Below are 22,210 nucleotides of genomic sequence, written 5' to 3' on the forward strand. Positions count from 1 at the left end.
TTCCCCAGCATTATAAATCACTAAATGCTCCTGCTATTTCAAAGCTTACAAAAGCATTCATCCTTGACACCTGTTAACCATTTAGAGCTGAAGTCTCTCAATAATTTGAAAAAAGTCAAAACCCGTATTTTTAAAATGCTGTTTGCTTCTCAGCTTTTGTTTTATGGAAGCCCTGCAGGTGCAGCTTCTGAACATGTATGTGAGATAGGAAAAAAAAGAGCTCATTAATGAAAAAAAAAAATATCCAAAAAGTTATTAAGGTAAAAATGGTTACAGGAGGAAACTTCTGCAGTAAAAGTTGTTGAATGATGCCCACTAAGAGGAGCGGTCAAGGTCTTTGACTAACAACCCACATAAACTGCTGCAGTTTCACCCATAAGGAAGCAAAGTACTAGAAAAATAATCTTTTAAAAATCTCAAGGTGTGCAAACATCAGTCTTTTGTTAAAGCTGAGCCCACATTTCTTGACCATCAGGGCACAGCACCATGCAAATAAACAACTGATGCTCTCAGACCAGTTCAGTGCTTCTAAATGTTAAATTAATGTGACACATCCTTCTGACGCTTGTTTTTACCTTGAGAACTCAGGAGTCCAACAGCGCATCCTCAGTCCAGCTGGTCAGATGAAAGGAAGAGGAGACCAAAGGGGACGAGTGAACGCAATTCACTTTCACAAATGAGACTTTAGCTTTAATGCATGTGCTTGTACTGTCATTCATATCCTTTAAGCCTTTCTGTTGATTAAAATGCATGACTGTTTGTCTGGAATGCACGGTTTCCAATTGAAATGGACATAAAATGAGTCAGAGTCAAACTCTTGAGCACTTAAGATCAATACACTTACATTATTCTTTTTAAAGGCTCAACAGGACCTCATCTAGCTTTCATTAATGACCCTATAGCAGTGATGCTCAGTAGGCTTTATTCTAATGGAGAGTCGAAGACCACTTAAAGTGCATGTTTAAAACTTAAAGAAAATAGTTGGACTGGTGGTGAGCTAATAAAAAGCTAAATATATGGGTCTTATCCCCCTTAAGATATATATATATATATATATACACACACACACACACACACACACATGTGCCATCATTTTTAATAAGAATCCTTGCACAAAATCCTGCTTTGCTAATTAAGAAGTTAAATGTTATTACTTAAATCGTTTGCATTTAGGTAGGGTCCATTAGATTTGAAAGACTAATCATGTTTAGGTCAATTGCTAATTTGGTGTTATATGCCTTTAACTCGGTGGTTGTAAATCCTGAACCTCAAGTAGTTTTTAACGACAACGATAAAAACTTAAAAGGGGGCATACCTACCCTTACAGTAGTGTTTTTCAACCCTAGTCCTCAAGGCACACTGCCCTGCATGTTAACCCGTCTCCCTGCCTTCACACACCTGACCTGGGTTAAAGGTAATGAACGGGCTTTTGCAGGCGGTCGAGGAGGAAATGCAATAATTTGAATCAAGTGTGCTTGAGTAGAGAAACATCCAAAACATGAACAGTGGGCCCTGAGAACCAGGGTTGAAAAACACTTCTTTACAGGAACTAACAATAAACTTACATCGAGTTAAGGTTTTCGCTGTGAAATTAAATATACACACATCTTTCTCTTCTAGACAGCTCTATATGATCAATAGATCACGACTAGTTTTGAAAGGATATATTTTGGCCAGAGGAAAAAACAAACCTGAAGCTTTAATTCTTGTGCAGTCTAATCAGAGGCTCAACTAAAATCAAAGATGCCATTTATTTCACATGCAACACACATCAAGATTCAGACTGAAAGTAATTTTCTATCCAATGGTTTGCGATACAAGATTTGAGTAATATGCAAATACCTAAATGTACAACTGTCATAAGGGCATCAATCAAAAGAACAATCCTCACTCGCCTTGGAACCTGGTTAAGACAAAAATAATTTATAACTAAAAGAAACAAACAGGAATTCTGCTCAGTTTCATATGAAGGTGTCGATACACATCACTAGTATTTTGACATACCATAATTTGGTAGTATGGTGGGACTTCCAGCATAAGGGAGTTTAACCAGTACTAATAAAAAATAAAATAGGTCACTAGTAAGAGAATTTGAGATTTTTATTTCATTTTTTGACTTCATTTTTATCTAGATTGTCCTTTGTTGAAAAGTGACACCGACCTTTATTTAGAACTTTTTCACCTAATGTTAATGTTTGAAACGACTATTAAATGTTCCTTTTCAGATCCTTGTCCCAAAAGACCATTATGATACACATAAAAATGTAGAGCCTATGCTTGAATATAAAGTGTTTTCAGAACAAAAATATTGGACATATGCATTTGACGTCGAAATTTAAATTATGCTGCAAATTAAAAACAGGTTTTAAAAATCACTTTTATTGTCAGACAGGAAAGGCAACAAGATGCAGAAACCAAAATGTGTTATTAAATTTCCAGTCACAACAGCTGTGTTTGCAGATATGACATGAACAGTAGTTGCACATCTTAAACTCATTATGAATGTCCTGTCTGAATCATAATCAAGTTATTGCTTAAGAAAAATACTTTAAAAACTAGCATTCAGTGGCTTAATCCAACAGCTTCTAGCTTCATTTTTGAACATGCAGTTTCTTTCACAAACACACTAAACCCTCACAGTCATACAAAATGGTTTAATGGGAATTTAAAGGAACAAAAACACATTAAAAAAATAGTTTTTTGATTAACCAAAAACATGTACTTTTCACCCATGTTAAGAAAAGTTCTACTAAAAGACGCCAAGTCTCCTCTGGCCTTTGTGGTCTGAACATTGCTCTCCTAAAGCACAGAGCCACAAATAGGCTCCTGAATATGAAATCTGAACAGGCCCCATCAAAAATGATCAAAACTATTCCAGCTGTGTGTCAGGTGGATATCAGCTTTCCTGCTTCTCTTTAACAAGTAAGACTGTGTGCTGCCCTCCACTGGAAGCTAGCAGAACTACACGGTTATCTAGCTGCTTCCCGGTCATCTTCACTGGACTCCACTCGTCATCTTCCTCTCCTGTGCCGAGCTGCAGGTTGGTTCCCATGCCCCAGGCATACACAGAACCTGTAGTTTGGGGTTGGTGAGGAAAACAAGGCCGTAGGTCAGCAAGGAGATACAAAATTACAACTAGAAGTCAAGTGCAGCATTAAACAAAATGTACAAAATCATAATTTGGGAAAGGGAACAAAAAAATTAAAATAAACATTTGATCAAGATGGAGAATTAAAGGGAGTCTCATCTAAGATCATTACATTCTTAAAGTAGAACATTTCCCGCTTTCTGGTGTTAAAATAGTAACCCAGCTTCTCTTTAGATTGTTTACACGTCTCAGGAAAACACCACAGGTCTAACACTTTATCAGAAAGCAGAAATGCCTGGACAATTACTTCCACAACAGAGACCAGGAAATGGACTGAGGAGAAACTCTACTCTACCAGTAGCATTGAGTCCAGCATGAATCTCTATAGCTGAACAAAAAAGCAAGAAAACAAAGCAATAAAATTCACAAACAAATAGAAATCTACAGGTCCTCTCCGGCTAAATAGCAAGCATAACTGCTGATGCACCAACGAATCAGCCGGCAGGTGGTTCCCATAATTGTATCATTTATCATCAGGAAATACACACTCCCCCTCTGAAAGAATCCATCATGAAGCTTTTAAAGGTCTAACTGACCAAGCGTGAGACGCATAGAAACTAACAGTAAGGCTAAGATTATTATTTTTTTCTAACAAGACAACTTCGTCACTAAAAAGTTTAAATGGAATTGCCGAAACAAAATCCAGTGGATCTTTTCCGCAGGAGTCCTGTGTTTTCATTATACTGGACGAGTTGGTACAAAGATGAAGCCCAAGAAAAAGTAAAGATCCTTAGAAACAAGACAGAAGAGAATAGGAAGAAATGAAACATTAATATATGCACTGATCTGAGTTAAGAATATATTAATCTGCATAAGTAACTTGAAGGTTTTCCATGCTTAAATCAAGCCAGGGGAAGAGCAAGAGAGAGCAGCTGAAACAACAGCTAGGAAAACAAGGTGGAAAACGAAACCGACCATGAAAGTTACTTGTTCATGTCCTGTTGGGACTTGACATGTTTATGTGGATCAAGAGACACTCCGCACCAAAATTTTATAAAAGTTAAATTGACGAGACTTCGAAAGCATAGCAAGATACCAAGGTAAAATCGAACCCAGGGAGCTCTTAACCATGATCACGCTGAAAAACAATAACTGCCTTTAGCTAGTTCCTCACCTTCTCTGGTAACAGCACAGCTGACAGAAGCTCCACATGACACTCCCATTGCTGGATCCATTATCACAGGAGTTGGCTCACTCTTCTCTTCAGCTCCTGGACCCAGACCCAAGCGACCGTACTCTGCCCTACCCAGGCTATAAACCTGCCCTACAATAAAAAAAGGCAAAACGATTATTTTTTTTCTCACATATATATATATTTTATTCAACAATAACATTGTGTCTACATAATATTAACCAGAGTCAGTGTGTATTTATCTGAAAGCCTGCATAAGGCGTTGTCTGCTTACCTTTAGCATCAAGGCAGAGCGTGTGATGCTGTCCTCCAGAAAAGTCCACCCAGGCAGTGGTAGAGTTCTTGAAGCACGTCAGTTTTACGGGAACAAAACACATCTTGGTGCTCTTAGTGCCTGAACAGATGCAGAAAAATTTTAGATTTTATTGAACATTAATATGCTAAGAACTTTGACTATCAAAGTGAATTAGTTCAGTAAATGGTGCTGATAGTTATACAGTCGACTATAGAGTTGCATATAAAACTTCCATGAGAACAGATCAATGATCTCTCCAAACAGAAAAAACCCCATACTTACCCAGCTGATGATAGTTTGAAAGACCAAATCCGTACACATATCCTTCAGTAGACACAGCGAATGTAAAATAGGCTCCACAGAATGCATCAGTGAAGTGAACTTTCCCTTTAAGCTTCACCATCTGTGGGACCAGCAGTCGCTCTGAAAGGGAAGGATCATTAGATTTCCCATTGTATAAAATTAAAGGTTCAAAACAAGGTATGGGCTATAAAAGTTACCCACCAAGACCTTTCCTCCCTCCTCTGTTGGAGAAATGCTCTGGTACTCTTCCCAGCTGCCCCTGCTCTGCGCACCCCGATGTATACAGATTTCCATCCAATGTCAGCAACACCAAATGATCGTTACCTATCATTGGATATTCAGTTGTTTCAAAACAAGCAAATGAGTTAGCTTATCCTGCAAAACTAGGAAACAGAATAAATGTAAAATCAAGTATAGTGTACCTGAGGCAATTTTCACTACAGGTTCTGTGAGGGGGATTTTGACTGGAACAGGACATGGTTTCATAGCCTCCAGAAGACCAATAACACCACTGTTGTCCTGGAAAATGTCAAGTTCAGTAAAAGAAACTTCAGTTGAAAAAAAAAAAAAAAGGAGGAGCAAAAGCCATAACAAAAATGAAAAGTGGGGCTAAAAACATGGGAGGGCAAAGCTTTTTTAACAATAGCATTTGTCAAACCAAAACTTTTTAATATTACATAATTCAGCAAAAGCAGCACAGTAGAAAGATTAAAAAAATGCAATAATCAAATGGTCTATTGACATAATCATCCCTTATCCAATGCATTTCACAATTAAATGATTTGTAATATCATGCTAACTGAATTTAAGTTCCCAAAGTAAACATCTCTCACACAAAAAATGGATAAAGGAGACAATAGTCAGCACACACAGGTTTCAAAATGTACAGGAAGTTGATTTATGATAAAAGATATAACAAATAAACAAACAAACCCTGAAGGAGCCCCAGATATACACCGATCCATCCTCTACGAGTGCAGCAGTGTGGCTGTCCCCTGCAGACACCTGGACTACTTTCTCATTCAACGCAACTTTACCAGGAACCATCTCAGATCCTTCTTCTGACGTGTCCCTACCCAGAGCGCCGTCATCGTTGCAGCCAAATGTGTAGATCTTAAAAGAAAAATCAATAATTGAGATATTCTGTTTTCCCCTTTCTGCAACCTTAATGAAAAAAAAAAAAAAGATAAATGCTGACTTACATGACCGCTTTCACTGAGACACACTGTGTGCATGCCTCCTGCCACCACCTGCACAATCTTTTCAGGTAGTGAGACAAGAGCTGGCTTCTTCCTCTCAGTGATGTCCTCACCTAACCCCAGCTGTCCAACATCACCCTGGCCCAAAACTAGAACCTGACCCGCCTCTTTACAATGACTCCTGTGTGACACTGGAACACAAACAGAGATTATAAATGAACTACAACCTCATGAAAGGTCATTCTTCATTAAAGGCACAGCACAGCTTTTCTAATAGACGGTGCTAAAAACAAAACAAAGGTTATCTGTTCTTCTTTACATGAACTGATCAACAACCAGGTGATAAAAACACACTCCAAGAAAGAGGATTGGGTAATCACAGCAGGAATATTTGTCTAGCTGGAGCCAGGTTCCTCTTGGTGTGATAAGCACCAAGTAAAACTGAACTTTAACACAACAATTAAAATGTGCTCTTAAATTTGTTTTGAGTTACAAAGACACATTCATAAAAATATAAAAACTTTAGACAAAAGTTAAATGTACCTACTATAATCTATTAATGTGGTTATTTTGACCCCTCCATGTTTGCTTAATTTCTAAATTACTATTTTTATCAAATAGCCAGAAACACATTTGTGAGCTAAAAGAAATCAGCCAAATTCAGTAACAAAAGGTCAAATCTGAAATAACTACACCTCTGTACCATATGGTCAAAGTTGAACTCTAATCAAATGCTGTCTATTGCCAACAAATCAAGAAATTCTGAATACAATGCATGCTTTGAATGATTGGAAGTAATCCTAAAGGATTTTTAGAACTTCTATAACAACTCAGTTATCCATTTTACCTTTTGTTTTCTTGGAGTCGTTAGCATCTTCAGTAATTAGTGCACTCTTCCTCTTGGTGGTGGTCTTTTTGGCAGGCATGGCAGCAATGCATTCAAACTGTAGAAAATAAGGCACACTGGAAAACCAGAATTATCTTTAAAACATCCGAAAATTTCTAAAAAATAAATGAACAAGAGATATACATGCAGATGTCTGCAATATGATGCATAAAATTATTTTTAAAAAACTTTCAAATTTAGGACTTAAATAGAAACCTAAAGTTCTCCTCTAGCCCTACTCCTACAAACAGACAACAAACAGCCTTTATTTCACCGAGCAGTGGCTGATGGAATTCAACAGCTGTTAAAGGATCGTTTTACACAGGAAATATCTGTACCTTCTCCACATCTGCTCCCAAACTCTGGCGAACAGCACCATCCAATCGTACCATGCATGGGTAATCCACTAAAATGTGTTAACTATGGTCTGAGATTCTTTACACCAATGAAATGATCCCAATTGCTCATTTTACCCAAATGTATACATGCCGATTTATCATTTTCGTCCTTATTTAGAATACTCTTGCATTCAGCTGCGTGGAACAGCATTTCACACGTCTGCTGGTTAAATGTAGCTAACATTGTAGACAATAGTCGTTAACATTAAATAACCCGTGAAACAAAATAGCATAGCTTATCAGCAAACTGAAAACAAAACAACAGTTAATACTTCTACAAGAACGAGCCACTGGTTTCAGACAAATGTGAAACTCTAGTGTTCAGAAGTCAAAGCTAGCTAGCTAGCTCGTGGCTAGCATCACAGATGTTAATGAATGAAGAGCGGTTAAAAAACAAACCAAAAATAACATTCTAACCCTCAGCCGTGAACTATGGTGATGAGGGGTTAATTTAATCGATGTTACCTTATCGTGATGAGTTCTAAAGTATTACATTTGAGTTATTTACTCACCCTAAAAGTTGTCTCAGTCCGTAATTTGAGCAGAGGTGAACATTCACAGCCTGTTCCCGGTTTTCACACGCGGCATACACGTCACGTTCTGCGGAACGTGCAGGACGCACGTTTTCTTAAAGAGACAGCGACGCTTCGAGCTGGCCCCTAAAAGTGTAGACATTAAAAGGCTTCTTCTTCTTCTTATGGGATTTTATGGCGGTTGGCAGACTTGTGAATTGTGCATTACCGCCACCAACTGATATGGAGTAAAGCAAGATAACAGGAAACGATTCACCCCCCCCCAAAAAAAAAAAAAAAAAAAAAAAAAAAAAAAAAAAAAAAAAAAAAAAACCTGTGTAACTTAAACCAACATAATACTAAATCACATTTGCCCATATAATTTTAATTTACTCTAGGTCATCTTAACTCTGCCAGTTTCTGATGGTCCCATCGGTCCTCCCATCATACTTCCAACCATCTCCCAGTTCAAATCTTTAATGTCCAGATATTTTTCTGCAGCCTTCACTATTATTTTGATTTTTTCCGTTTTTTTTTCGTTGTCTGTGCAGTACAATTAATTACTTCTACCATGAAAAGAACAAAATTTGTCTTTTTAACAATAAGTGAGTCTTCATTAATTTTTGGAGATTTCTCTAGAGGTTTGGAATTTGCTGTGTGTTGAACTGTAGGTTTGGGTTTTTCTGACTGAGATGGGATCCTTTTTGCAGCTTCAGCGTAGGTTATTCCGAGCTCAAATTTCATTTTTTTAATTTCCTCAGACCTTTTGCTTGCTTCACAGCCGCGATAGGCAGCAGTATGTTCTCCACCACAATTACAGCATTTTATTTTAGCTTCTTTTCCACATTTTCCGTACTCATGTTCTCCTGCACACCTTCCACACCTCTGTTTCCCTTTACAAACTGCTGCAACGTGACCGAATTTTTGGCATTTGAAACATCTCAATGGTGGAGGATTGTAGATTTTGACATTATAGCTTATGTAACCGATGAATACTTTGCTTGGTAATTGCTCTTCTTCGAATTTAATTAGCACAGATAAACTGTCAGATCTTTCTCCGTTTCTTGTTGTTTTTAACCGTTTTACTTCTTTTACTTTTGCACCGCTTATGTTTTCCAGAATCTCTTTTTCAGAAATTTTTAGAGGAACTCCTCCAATGACTCCCCTGCTGATCTTTTTGTTCTCCATTAGGCTGCACTGAACTCTTATCCCGTCAATTTTGTTGATACGTATTGCTTTGCCTTGCTGGGCGCTGTCTCTGCAGTTAATTAGCAGGTCTCCACTGTACAGAATTCTGGCACCTTTGACTTCTCCGACAAGTTTATTGATGGTTTTTGTTAAGTGAACCGGATTCCAATTTGTAAAAGAGTCTGCCTGATTAACGACTTTGAATATGACTTTGAATTCATTTTGTTGTGCTGTGGAATGTATGGAATGATCATCACTGGATTGTTCTGAACTAGATTCCCCTTGAACTGATCTCTGTTTTTTCCGCTTTTTCTCATTTTTTGATGTTGCTATTTTCCAACCTTCATTGTCACTATTTCCCTCTTCCATCCCACAAGAATCGCTTCCTGTTTCCTCGACATTAAAAGGCGACACTTTTTAAATCTTTTATACGTAGGGCACTCAGTGAAAGACTTTAACTTTCAAGCAAAGAGTGCACTGCAAAAAACTGAAATGTAAGTACGTATTTTTTTCTTTAAATAAGTGCATTTTTTCTTGAACTGAACAAGTAAGTGAGATACTTTGCAAATGGAATAAGAAAATTTACATTTAAAATAAGGGGAAAACAATGCAGTCTCCTATTTTAAGTGCATAATGTCCAATAATATGATTTGATGGATAAAAATGCTCCTTCCACTGGGAGATTCTTATTTACCTACTCAAATTAAGTATTAATATACTTATGTTTAGACATTTTCACTCATTTTTAGATCATCTCTGTAGGTAATTCATGAAAGAAACACATTTTTATTTTAGGTTCAGCAAAACTTTAGAGGCTTATTAACCTTTTAACTTTACTTTTTAACTTTTCAATTAGCTTTTTATCTTTGTCTTTTTACTTATTAACTTTTTTCAACTTCATTTACAGTAGAAAATATATCATATTTTTGTTTTTAAGCAATATATCATTTAATATGTTATATTGAATAATTTTAGATACAATAGATGTTGAAACAAATTTAATGTAAAGAAAAAATGAAAATGTTTCAAATTAAAGTTGCAATACCATCTAAAAATCTAAGGCAAGGCACACATTTTTTTATGCATAGCACAATTCAGTACAAAGACAGTTTAAAGTACTTTACATGAATTAAACTGATACCTCGATTAAAAGATTAACAGTCAATAGCAGCTCTGAACAAATGGGTTTTTAACTTTGACTTAAAACAACTTAGGCTTTTAGCAAATTCACAGTCTTCTTGGAGTTTGCTCCAGATAAGTGGAGCATAGGAACTAAATGCTGCTTCTCCATGTTTAGTTCTAGTTCTGGGTGTACAGAGTAGGCTTTAACTAGAGGACCTGTGTGGCCAGGGGGGTTGATACATGTATTCCTGTGCGATCCATTCATTGATTTATAGACTAACAGAAGGATTTACAGTCTATTCTCTGAGCTACAGGGAGCTAGTGGAAGGACTTCAGAACTGGACTGGTGCACTCTATTTTCTTAGTTCTAGTGAGAACACGGGCAGCAGGGTTTTGGATCAGCTGCAGCTGTCTGACCTTTTTCGCAAACCTATGGAGACACTGTTGCAGTAATCAATTCTACTAAAGATAAACGTATTGATGTGTTTTTCTAAATCTTGGTTGGACATTATTCCTTTAATCCTGGAGATGTTCTTCCGGTGAAAGGCTGATTAATTGCCTTTATGTGCGCAAAGGTTCAGGACTGAGTCCATCAAGACAACAAAATTTTGGCCATAATCAGTGGTTTCTATCTGTAGTATGTAATTGAAGATGTGAGTTAACACTGGACCTCTCCTCCTTTGGTCCGAAAATTATTATCTGTTTTGTTGTTATTCCTTCGGAGAGAATTGTGGCACATCCACGTTCTGTTCTAAGCAGCCAACGCTCTGATGGATTCATAGTCACCTGGTGGCATTGTGATGGAAAGCTGTGTGTTGTCTGCGTAGTTATGGTTACTGATCTTGTTTGCAATAATTTGAGCTAAGGGGAGTATGTAGATATTGAATAGAAGGGGCCCCAGAATGAAGTCTTGAGGAATTCCACTTGTGATGTTTCTGGTCTCTCTGGTCCACTGTGGTACCAGACAGACTGACCCAGTTAATATAGTAAAATCACTAATACTAATTATTGCAAGCTATACAGCATTTAAAAAATTATCAAACTCTATGTTGAAAGCAATTTAAACTATATCTGTATCTCTTCTAACATACTGCCCATATCAATTAAAATATAAAAAAAAAACCCTCATATTTCATTGTATTATAAATGCAATGCCATAGAAACATTAGCACCTTTGGTAAATCTGGTGAAATAATGAAGTATTCTGACATTATGCCAATTTTAACCTCACACTAAGCATATTTAGTGGTTAAAAAGTCCCATTAGCAATCTAAATTAGAGAAATAGATAAAAAAAATATATTTTTTTGTAAATGGATAAGAGTAGCCTAGTATTTTTTCTTTCAGATGAGATGAAGCTTTACTGCATCAGCAAACCAGGTTGGTGTGCCATAAAAACAAAGGCAACAGAAGACAGCCATTTCCGAATGTGGAATAATTTCTATTTTCACCAAATAAATTTTCTGTAAATAAAATTTGTATCAGTGTGTGTATACAAGTGCAATAGAATATGAATATAATTCAATGTTTTTATTTGTAAATCCCTACAAAACTATTCAACTGTGGGGGGCGCTGTTTGACAATCATAATGTGCGGGGAAAAAAAGTCAGACACAGCTTTACTTCAGATAAGATAATTATAACATTATTTATTTAGATCCAGATGTGATTATTTACAGTTAAAAAGAAAAATTCATCAGTTCACACAATTCAACTTCCAATTAAACTGTAACTTAGAGATGTTGTTTTTTTTTTTTACAAAAAAAGAAAGGCTTTCACATTCCCATTTTTGTTGCATTTAATCATGAACTAATGTTTTGTACTTAAAAAAATAGCAACCTATAATACCTTTTTTTTCCAAATGAAAGGAAGACAAGATATACAGAAGCATCAGTTAAACCTTTATGAACACAACATGGAGAACCCTGTAAGCTACTGGCCAGAAAAAAAAAATAAAAATACAAAAAAACATTCCTGCAGCTTCAAAATTCTCCAACCAAAACTGACTCCCTGTTGACCGATTATACTTCAGATTTTTTTGTGTGTGTTGTATAAATCCCTGATCTATGCTCACAGCAACTTATATTCAAGCTCTTATTACAGACACTATGAGAATGACCTTATTTAAAATGGCTACAGAATGCGTTGCTTGTTCATCCCTCAAAAGGAAGTACAAAAACTCATAAAAAAAAAGGTATAAATGAAGGAAGATCATCCAGATCCAATGTCACTGGACGTCCAGTTGGCTCATGCATTGGATTGCAAAAAGCAGCTTCCTATAGTCCTTCAGGCATTGCTCATGTTGGCACGCATAAAAACGCAGACTGTCTCACTGACCTGAACTTTTTTTCTAAAGCTAATTTGATGCTAAATTGGCCACCTTACATCACATCCACAAATACAGGCAAAGCCAAACAATGAAATAAAAAGGCTCAAATGAGAGCTCTCACTACTCATGTGGTAACAATTATAAAATAAAAAGTTTGTGCATAACAGAATATTTTTATCATAACTTCTTTCCCCAGTTGCATTCTAAGATATAACAACAGCAGTCTGTACATAACTAATACAAAACACAATATCCCAGAGATGCCAAATCCTAAAGTGGAAAATGTCCAAATCTTCACATTCCAGTCCTTCAGTCTCTGTTATCTATTATTACTATGTGAAATATGATAGGTCCTCATCATTATTACTGTTTTATTGTATGCTATTACATTAACAAGATGAGCTATTGTTTCCATATACAGTAAAGAGAGAAAAAGGCAATACAGAATGAGGCCGCGTTAAAGGTTTTAACTAGATCCAAGTCCCTGAAGGGCAGCACACAGCAGCAGAGTGAGAGTCAGCCTGTAGTGTAGCTCCTCTGCTGCCTCACTCCCTCGTTGGCACGTTGGGTCTCCTCCCCTCCTTCACCCCGCCATCATCTAGAAAAAATACTGCATCTGGACCTCGCCCGCCACTGCCTTGGTTCTTCAAGCAAAAAGCAATATAGAGAGGGGAGGCAATGAAGGAAAGCGGCGGGCGTTCTCGCTGTGAGTGACTTCCAGGCTCTTTCCCTGATTAAACAGTACAGCAAAGTCTGGAAGTGGCGGGAGGAAAAAAAAAAAGGGCAATCTGCAGTCGGAGCCCCTTCTTTTCACAGAAATCTTAAGTGCTTCTTTATCCAAGCGCCTGAATGCTAAGGCCGATGAAACCTATGATAAAAGAGAAATCAAATGAGTTATGAAAACATATTTATCATCCTAAAACAAATTATTTCTACGGCTTATGGTGTGTATTCCCTAAAAACAAAATCTGCATATCTTTATAAGAATACCTAAAAGATTGCTTTGCTAAGGGGTTTCCACCCTTTAAGCTTAAACTACTGCTATTCAGTTGTTTTTTAATGCCGATACTGCTAAATGAAAGAGGCTTTCTGGTCTGCATTATAAAGACAGCTGTTCCAACATCCCCACTGAACTTCAGGCAGCTTGGATCCTGGGTCTCAGCACTCTTCTCTCTGACCTACTATCCTTATTTTGCATCGCTAACTATAGTCCAGTATGCTAGACACTTCCAACATAATCTCTGGTTCAAGAGTGGCTTGAAACGAGAGCAGCATCACATAGTTGTATCCATGTTCTGGATACATCGATGTGAGGCGCTCTTAACCTCTTACACCCTAAGGGGGTATAAATAAATTTCTGCCTGACAAAAACACGCAAAAGTAAATAAATTATAGCCTCAAAGCTATTAGATTTAAGAAGAAACTTTTGGTACGTCTGTAAAGGTAAGATGTCATAGAATGGTTTTCTGGTGTCAGCACCATTGTAGCTTTGACCCTGCCTGAAATATTAGGGACAAAATACAAAATATTTTGCATTTTTTGAACCTCGCCAAAATTCTTTTTGAAATAAACATTGCAAAACACTACCAAAATATTATTTATAGCACAAAAAAGTAGTACAGACTTTCAAATCTAAATGTTGTGTAAAAATATACAAAATGTGGACTCAATCAGATGAATCATATTTATTTTAGAATGGTATTAGTGAGAAATTTCTTAGGCGGAGAGGCCATTTTGGCACATTTATCCATAAATGTCACCAAACTGTGCCAAATATGTTTTTTACATCAATACTGGGGGTTTGGTAAAATTACGAGGTCATGTAGCAGCTGGACCCGCCGGTGGGTCCGTAGGGTTCAAGGGGTTAAACTGCAGATTTCGACTGCAGCCAGAGACTGAAGCCGAGTTATCCACAAGTCAGTGAATACACCTGTCTATTCCGAATCAAAGTGAATGCATCATCAAACATGCTTAGCGATTACTCTCCCTGTATAAGCTTGAGATCAGTAGCTGGTGTTCCCCATGTTTTAATCGCCTGATTTGGACCCACTCCGCCAGCTTTAAAGGAGCCTTTCTTTACCATCTTCACAAGCTGCATTCATATTTGTTGTTTATGCAATTTTTTATTTTTTTTTTACCAGGTTTTCCTTCCACTTAAACTTTCAAATTTGTTTATATTTGTCCCTGTATGGCCTACTCTTCTTGTGGATGTCAGTTCTCTATAAAAACAGGCCAAAGGCCCAAATTACATAAGCCATAATCATGTTGAACAGAAATAAACCCTTCAATGTCAATTTTTATAGTTCCAGTTTTACCATTTGAATTGAAACGATGAAATAAACTTTTCTATATGCTTCAGATTTAATTCATTTCAACTTAGTTCATTTATATGGTGCAAACTCACAATGCACGTCATCTCAAGGCACTTTACAGAGACAAATCAAACAGATCATACAGTCAAATTGATTGAAAGTTTTCTATCTAAGCAAAACCAGTTGATTGCATCGACTCATTGATTCGAAGGCAATTCCTCACACCAAACTTGCTTGGAGCGACAGTGGAGAGGAAAAACTCCCTTTTAACGGGAAGAGACCTCCAGCAGAACCAGACTCCATCTGCCGAGGCCGACTTGGGTTTAAGGAGGTTAATTGAAGTGCACCTATCATATAAAGTTAATATAAAAAGCACACCTTGTATAAATTCTGCTTTCTTCATGAACCTCCATTTCAGTGCTTTTATAGTCGTTGAGCTCCTTTCGGATGGCAGCCTATAGAAAGCAAAGCTTACAGTTAAAACAAGGATTTTAGAAAAAAGACAGGACATCACACAGAATTTATCTGGCCAGAAAACAAGATTTTCCACAAAAAGTAATCTCTACTTCAGAGATTTGTAGAGAAAAAGAAACACCTTGTCAGCAGGAGTCAGCTTAGTCCACGGCTTGTCCGCCCTTCTGTCGTAGTCTTGGGCCTCTGTGACTTCCACATACTCGTGGAAGCGCAGGATCTTTCTCGCCTGCAGCTCTGCGACTGTGGGTCTTTGACTCAGCTACGACAGAGGAATCATTTTTGTTAGTGTTCAATATTTCCAGGGAAAACAAAATATGACACCTGGGTGTTTGCTGTTGATGTTTTGGTTCACCTTTCTGGTCAGACGCCGTTTGATCTCCCTAACCTCCGCCTGCCTGTCAGCCTGATTTTTAGCTAAAAAAAGAACAGGGACAGAGCTTATTTTAGACTTGGATATGAAAGCGTGGTTTGATGTGAAGGAACGGCAAAGAAGAAAGAAGACTTTCCAAAATTAGAACTCTCAACTGATTTGAAAGACCTTTTTAAGCACAAATTATATAGGCAGATTTGCTGCACGTTTGAATGTAGTACGGCAACAGTGAAAAACAAAAAGTCATTCACAGATTGAACTATTATAGCAGAAATTGATGAGCTATTCCTGTGTCTTACTGACAGATTTTAGGAGAGAGACAGTTAATACTGACGCTGAAGGATGTTTCTTTGTTCAAGCTCCTCAGCAGTTGGTCTCTGACTAAGCCGCCTGGAAAAAAAAACACAAAAAACATTATTACTACACTGTTTTCAATTTTTTAGTCAAGCAATAGATAGGAAAATGATCTAAGCATCTTTTTGTGTATTAACTTTTAAAGGTTCCGTTTAACTTTGTCTGTTTATGCCTCAAACCAGTGTGACAGACTTTATAATAACCTTGTGAGTGCAGTGCCAATCTGTGTACGAATGGCCTCCCACTGCTCCCTGCTCTGCCAGGTTAGGCCGGTCTGCCCTGGAGGCTGATCCTCTCGGTTGTTTCTCTCCTGCGGGAACCTATCCGGGGCGCAGGGACGGCCGCTCAGCTTCAGAGCCAAAGTGTCCTTCCTCTTGACCCTGCTGGCCAGGGCACCTGCATGACAGAAATGCAAAAAAAGGTGAGAGGTGGTAGCTGCAAAGAAGGCTCAGAACTCTGCATTACTTAACATAACAAAACAATAAAACGGGTCCCTAAATAGTTTAATATCCATATCCCTGCAAAAATCTTAGGCTGTAAGGATAAAAACTATCTTTAAACAGATAGGAAATACCAATATTTTTCTACACTTTTCTTTTGCAAACTAATTCAGAGCTAAAAAAAAAATAAATAATCAAATTTCATGCTTTTCCCTCTGCAGAAACGTTGCAAATTATCATTTAAATGACTTCTCTGTTAAATCGAGGCTAAGCTTACTGAGTGGGGGCTCATCCTCTTCATCAGAGTCTTCCTCTTTATGAAGCACAGGACCGTCTGAATCACTGTCTTCCCCGTGCCCGTCTTGCTGTCCCCGCTCATCGTCTTCCTCATCTTCCTCCTCCTCGCTGCTATTTTCACCAGGAAGGACACAAACACCAGCATCACCGACCAGGCAGCGGCGACTCCGAGGTTCCAGCTCCGGCTGCGGGATCTCCCCATCGTACTCCTCCTCTTCCTCATCATCTTCCTCCTCTTCTTCCTCTGAGTAGTCATCTTCAGATCTGACAGCGAGGGCAAAATGATTAACGGTTATTTAACCTGATGATGAACTCGTCTTTACTTATTCGTCAGCGACATTTACAATCATTTTTCTGTCCAGGGAGCATATCCCAGAGTCAGCCTTATATCTAAAAAGTTTACAACAGACAGTTGTTGGGGAGACTCTGTTACTGAATTGAATATTTAGGTTTTGCAGAAATTAAATAATTCAAAAAATATTTCTAAAACTCCACACATTTTACAGGCCAGAGACCAATGCATGTCCGGTTAGTTAGAGAAAAAGAAAAGAGTGAAAGTTTTTTATGTTCAGTATCAGTGGCGCTAGAGGAGCTCGGACATGTAAGAAGATATAAACTAATTTGTATGGCATATTGATAAACGTCTGGTGTTCATTTGGGCTGCATTTAAAGGGCTTCTAAGTTTTCAACCCGAGTTTGTGGTGAAACATGCTCATTTGGAAATATTGGCAGCCATCTTTGAATTGAGGTGCTCACTGCATTCTCTGAGGGATAAACCTGGATTATGAGGTTTTAGCTACGGACGCTGCATAACCACAAATATAAGCTCTTAAAAATATTCAAACACTGTCCTACTTTTGTCTTGCTTTCAAATGTTAATAAAATATGGTTTCACAGCAACTGGTTTTCTCTTAACTCTGCTTCTAACATACCTTATGTCAAATATATTGTACTTTATTATATATTCCTATCTATCGTTTAGAATGGGAAATCTGCTTAAATCAGTATTGGCAATTGAAATGCTTTAAAAACAGAGGACTGAAAATCTACTGTAAGGTTTTGAGCAGAGCATGTTTAGTTGTGATTGTAAGGAATGTAACTGATCCTGTGTCATTAAGGTGCGACCATATTCTTCATTAAACCCAAGTCTGTCTTACTAAGCATTCTTTAGTCTGTCTACTAGTTTAGAATACAAAGGAGAGGGCCACTGTTTGACATATTGTTTCAATGCAGTGAATTGGTGTCTCATTAGTAGCTATAGAAAACAGGTTAGGTGTCTGTTTTTTGGCTTCTTTGATTGCTTAAAAGATATTTTACAATACTAAAGGAGTCTTCCCTACATGTGAACATCTCTGATCTTTAATTAAAATTACATTTCCTTAGCCTGATAAACCAGACTAAATGTGAGATTAAATGTGTAATTTAGTCTGGCCCCGATGAATGAGACATTGGAAGATTGTTGATGAGAACAACCTGTTGCATTTCAAACCATGCCTGCGCCTATTGGCCAACGCTCTGACCAATGAGCACAACTGACTGTAACGTAGTAAGCGCGACAGAAAGCTGATGGGGGAGTGTAAACCAACAGCCTGTCAGTAAAACGGCGAATACGTCCTTCTTAAAAAGGAATGAGCGTAGAGCCTATTCCTGCTCATGTTTCAACAAAAAAAAGTCTAATCCTTCCAAAACTGATACCAAAGCTGAGTCAAACGAGAACTGTTCAATAGTTGTTGCCATCTTCCATGTTGTGCTTTCTCCAGCGTCATGCAGCTTTGTCGTCACACCACTCGCAGGCAAAACTGATTTTGGCCGCTGGCGGGTGGGGCTAGTTTACTAGGCTAACATTTCCTGGTTAAATCTAAATATAAAGATTTTACGTCAAACTTTATAATATGCAAGATACTGCATCCAAACAGATTCTTGGAGTTTTACATTTCAAACACTGATGTTGCAGTAATGACTGCTATTTTCTGTACTGTTCAATGCCAGAACTTCTCCACATGACACTTTAAAACAAAGACTTACAGTTTTAGTGGCTGAATGCTGACAGGCAGAGGTCGGCCGCGATCCGCTTGATACTCTGGAGGGGTTTCAAAGAGCAACGCATGCGCTCGCTGTGCCCCGTCTGGATGAGGCTGCGCCGGGCCAGGACTGGACAGGGCTCTCTGGATCATGATGTGAAGCGGGACAGGGGCTGGTCTCTGGGGCGACTCCACCGTTGGACTCGGTGGGTCGAACAGCATCGGTATGGGCTGAGGCAGAGGGTGTGGGTAGGAATGCTGATGGTGGAGGTGATGGGAGTGCATGTGCTGGCGGAGCGGAGAGGGCGGTATGTGGGTTGGCAGGGGTGGGGAGGGAGGAGGAGGGGGGAGCTGGAAGCCCACAGTGTGGCTGCTGTGGTCCTCCACAGAGTGTGGGGACGGGGTGACGGGATGGCTCGGAGTAGAGTCCTCAGTGCTGCGTTTAGTGACCGGGGTCGTTCTCTTAGGGGGCATTGGAGGAGAGGGCTTCGATGGATGAAGACTTGCACCCCCTGTGACTTGGTGGAACTCAGCTACAAATGAAAAAAGAAAAACACACATTTCTTTTTTTTATCAAATAGTTTCAATCATAATCAGAAAGTTACAGATTAAACATAGCAGTCAGCTGCTGGCAAGATTCCTTTTTTCAGCGCAGTTTGCCCCAGTGACATGTGTGCACAAACTTCAGTCACACGTGCAATCATTAAATACACATGAAAAAACACTTTTATTACATGTGTGACTGAGCATCGGAGCACATATGCAGCGTTTGCCAGAGACACACACTCTGCCCGAGTAGAGCAGAGTGCTGCATGTGCCTCAGGTCAGAGAGACAAACAAGATGCATACATGCTCTTCACAGCCAGATTCTAAACAGTCCATCAAAGCTTACATAATTTGCCTCATATCGAGCAAAATAGGCTCCTAAACACAAAGCTTCAGCTCTTTACATGCACAGCTATATACTTACTACAGTGCTTGCACAATTATGTGTACTCCTTGAACATTTTATCACTCTACAGCCACAAACTAAAATGCCTGCAGAACCAAAACATGCTCTGCAGGCATTTCATGTGATAGACATCTTTAAAAACAGGGTGCAACTCTGACATGGAAGAAAATTATATGTGGTTTTTAAATTAGGACCATTATAACGAGAATGTCGGATAGCGTATCAGTTTAGCTGCATGGTTATGTCCTGGTAGGTTTGCACAGCTTTTACATTTTCAAAATTTGGGATGTTTTTTTTAACCTCACCCTGAGTTCAGCGTCTCCATTGCTTTCTCTCTGACCTGCCTGCTATGTTCCTTGGTCTTTATGATGCTTTTTGCTTATTAATCTTATCTAACTATCTTCTGAAACAAACACAGGCTTTAAAATACAAAAAAACAAACAACAACATTTATTTATCTAAGAATAAATGTACACAAATGCAGGATATATTTTCACTTTTAAAGAAATAGAAAGCTAGCAATCCCTTTCCTTCCAGGTCACAATTAGGATCTATTTTATATGCATCTAAAATGTCTAAAAGTTTGTGGCTATAATGTAAAAAATGTTATATTAAAAAAAAACAAAAAACTTTGCATAGCACTGTATATAGCCCTCCAAACCTTTTCAGAACAGTTGAAAAAGCACAGCTTTTTCTAGAGGCGCAGTGAGAGAGCAGCAGAGGTCTCAGGGTTATAACATGCAGTTGGTTATGCCTGAGAGGAAAACATCCTCCTCTCTACCTGAAGTCAAGCTGTTATCTCAAACCATTTCTCCACTCTACTTCCAAGTTCCTTCATATGCACTTGTCCATTCTTTCTTATCATAATATGATCTTAATTCATAATATTATACGTAAAAAATGACGCAGTGCAGCTAAAATCTGCTCAAGGAGTGTCCTTATTCACACATATAGCCTCTAAAACAAATCAAAACAAAGAAGCTTCCTTGTCTTAACACAAAGCAATGCTCAGTATCAGCTTATTGGAAGCATGCAACTCTTATTTAGAGCATCAAAAGAAAGGAATTCAATCAAGAAGTTAAAGGTATAGCAGCAGAAAAAAACATGTTGGCAGCAAGAAGGGGCGTGAAACGATGAAGAAGAAAGACTCTGAAGTGAGGAGGGGGCGACCTGCTGACATAAGCATCTCCCTTTTACCTGAGCGCAGGCCCCCAGCCCGCCGGCACAGGTAGACGGGCAGAGACAAGTAGACGTCGTAGTCACACTCCCGCTTCCAGCAGGACCAGTAGAGGGGAAGCTGAGCGTTTTCTCCCCCCTGCAGGGCGGATACTAGTAGGGAGGAGATGGAGGCCTTTCAACGAGTGCTTATTAGATTAATGAAGCTACGTGGAGGTGCTGTCAAAGCTGTTGGTTGTATAGTTATACTATACTATGATAAAAAACAAACAAAACAAAAAAACAAAGGCAGTTGAATAATATTATGAATGACTGTAACCTGAAAGAAATATCTGCTTCCTCATCATCTAAAAAAATAAATACAAAAAAAGTATAATGCGAGTAAATACAGAAAGCAGTTTGCAAATGATAATCTTTCCTTGAAAACGTCCCTGTTTGGTATTGCAGTGATTCTACCGAAGGTACACAGTGAGAGCCATTATTCACAAATGGAGAAAAAGTGGATCACCTCTGAACCCTACCATGAGTACTTTAAAAACAGCTCCAAGAGGACATAAATGACTCATGTAGGAGGTTGCGAAAGAACCCAAAACAAAATCTGAAGCACTGCAGGCATTTCTTGCCTTAGTGAAGGTCAGTAGGGCTGAAACAATTAAGATTAATAGTGATTAATCGACTATTGATAAATAGTAACTGGAGTATAGAGACTCTAAAACATAACTTTTGCTGACAAAGCAACCCACTTAGAGCAGACGTTATACCAACATTGTAAAAAAAAAAAAAAACATTTTGCATTGAAGATAAAAAAACAAACAAAACATTTTTGTCCATCAATACGTCCTATCCAGAACTCCTTCAGTGGAAAAGTTTTAGTTTCACCTGGTTTGATTTTGTAAAAATTCTTCTTTAAGAACCTTTGGCTATCCAATCATCAAATGACTGACATGAATTCTGCTCTCTGCCAAGCTCTCTACCAGGATGCCATCTCTGAATGGCTTATAAATGAAAACTAAATGTTTTAGGTATGGCCAAGTCTAAGTCTTAGTTTAAACGGGATTTAATGTTGTAGCATAACCTCCAACAAGCTCAGCTTTAAAAGATTGAGCACTGTTGTTGAATGGGCTCTATGCACAACTCCACTACTTGCTGACTTCAGGCAGCTCTTTTGTTTCCTGTTTTTTTTTCTACTGGGTGAACTTATTAATCCAGGTGTTTCCGACCTCAGTATCCATGGCCACTCACACCTGCATTAATCAGTTCATCCAGTAATGAAAGACAGGAAACAAAAGAGCCGCCGTCATTTC

At 38.3% G+C, this 22,210-nt stretch overlaps 2 protein-coding genes across 7 annotated transcripts in view; both read right to left on the reverse strand.

Annotated features, from left to right (window-relative positions):
• Window positions 1-2,359: 2,359 nt before the first annotated feature.
• rcc1 (regulator of chromosome condensation 1) lies at window positions 2,360-7,978 on the reverse strand. The gene is made up of 10 exons (XM_038285517.1): window positions 7,874-7,978; window positions 6,925-7,021; window positions 6,081-6,268; window positions 5,812-5,991; window positions 5,301-5,397; window positions 5,080-5,202; window positions 4,858-4,998; window positions 4,555-4,674; window positions 4,263-4,412; window positions 2,360-3,072 (listed from the first exon to the last, which is right to left on the reverse strand). Exons 2-10 carry the CDS (start codon window positions 7,001-7,003, stop codon window positions 2,897-2,899), a joined length of 1,254 nt encoding a protein of 417 aa, XP_038141445.1. The 5' UTR covers window positions 7,004-7,021; window positions 7,874-7,978; the 3' UTR covers window positions 2,360-2,896.
• A 3,834-nt stretch (window positions 7,979-11,812) lies between these two features.
• The window catches only part of phactr4b (phosphatase and actin regulator 4b), a 53,851-nt gene continuing 43,453 nt past the window's right edge, over window positions 11,813-22,210 (reverse strand). For 5 of the 6 annotated variants that reach the window (XM_038285411.1, XM_038285409.1, XM_038285410.1 and 2 more), the window contains 9 exons: window positions 20,928-21,059; window positions 18,783-19,311; window positions 16,738-17,021; window positions 16,224-16,416; window positions 16,001-16,056; window positions 15,649-15,710; window positions 15,418-15,555; window positions 15,201-15,277; window positions 11,813-13,378 (listed from right to left, as the gene is read on the reverse strand). In XM_038285411.1, the coding sequence (XP_038141339.1) occupies window positions 13,363-13,378; window positions 15,201-15,277; window positions 15,418-15,555; window positions 15,649-15,710; window positions 16,001-16,056; window positions 16,224-16,416; window positions 16,738-17,021; window positions 18,783-19,311; window positions 20,928-21,059 (1,487 nt within the window). In that variant the 3' untranslated portion in view covers window positions 11,813-13,362. The remainder of the gene's footprint in view (window positions 13,379-15,200; window positions 15,278-15,417; window positions 15,556-15,648; window positions 15,711-16,000; window positions 16,057-16,223; window positions 16,417-16,737; window positions 17,022-18,782; window positions 19,312-20,927; window positions 21,060-22,210) is intronic. The other variant, XM_038285412.1, reaches the window with a different exon arrangement.

Source organism: Cyprinodon tularosa, unplaced genomic scaffold (genome assembly GCF_016077235.1).
Source record: "Cyprinodon tularosa strain WSP-4 unplaced genomic scaffold, ASM1607723v1 ctg210, whole genome shotgun sequence".
NCBI lineage: Eukaryota > Metazoa > Chordata > Actinopteri > Cyprinodontiformes > Cyprinodontidae > Cyprinodon > Cyprinodon tularosa.

Coding starts and splice junctions, on each gene's coding strand:
- rcc1 (XM_038285517.1), bottom strand. CDS start 7,003: ATGCCTGCCAAAAAGACCACCACCAAGAGGAAGAGTGCACTAATTACT. Junction 4,999..5,079: donor AGGAGGGAGGAAAGGTCTTG/GTGGGTAACTTT, acceptor CTTCCCTTTCAG/AGCGACTGCTGGTCCCACAG. Junction 4,675..4,857: donor TTCAAACTATCATCAGCTGG/GTAAGTATGGGG, acceptor GCATCTGTTCAG/GCACTAAGAGCACCAAGATG.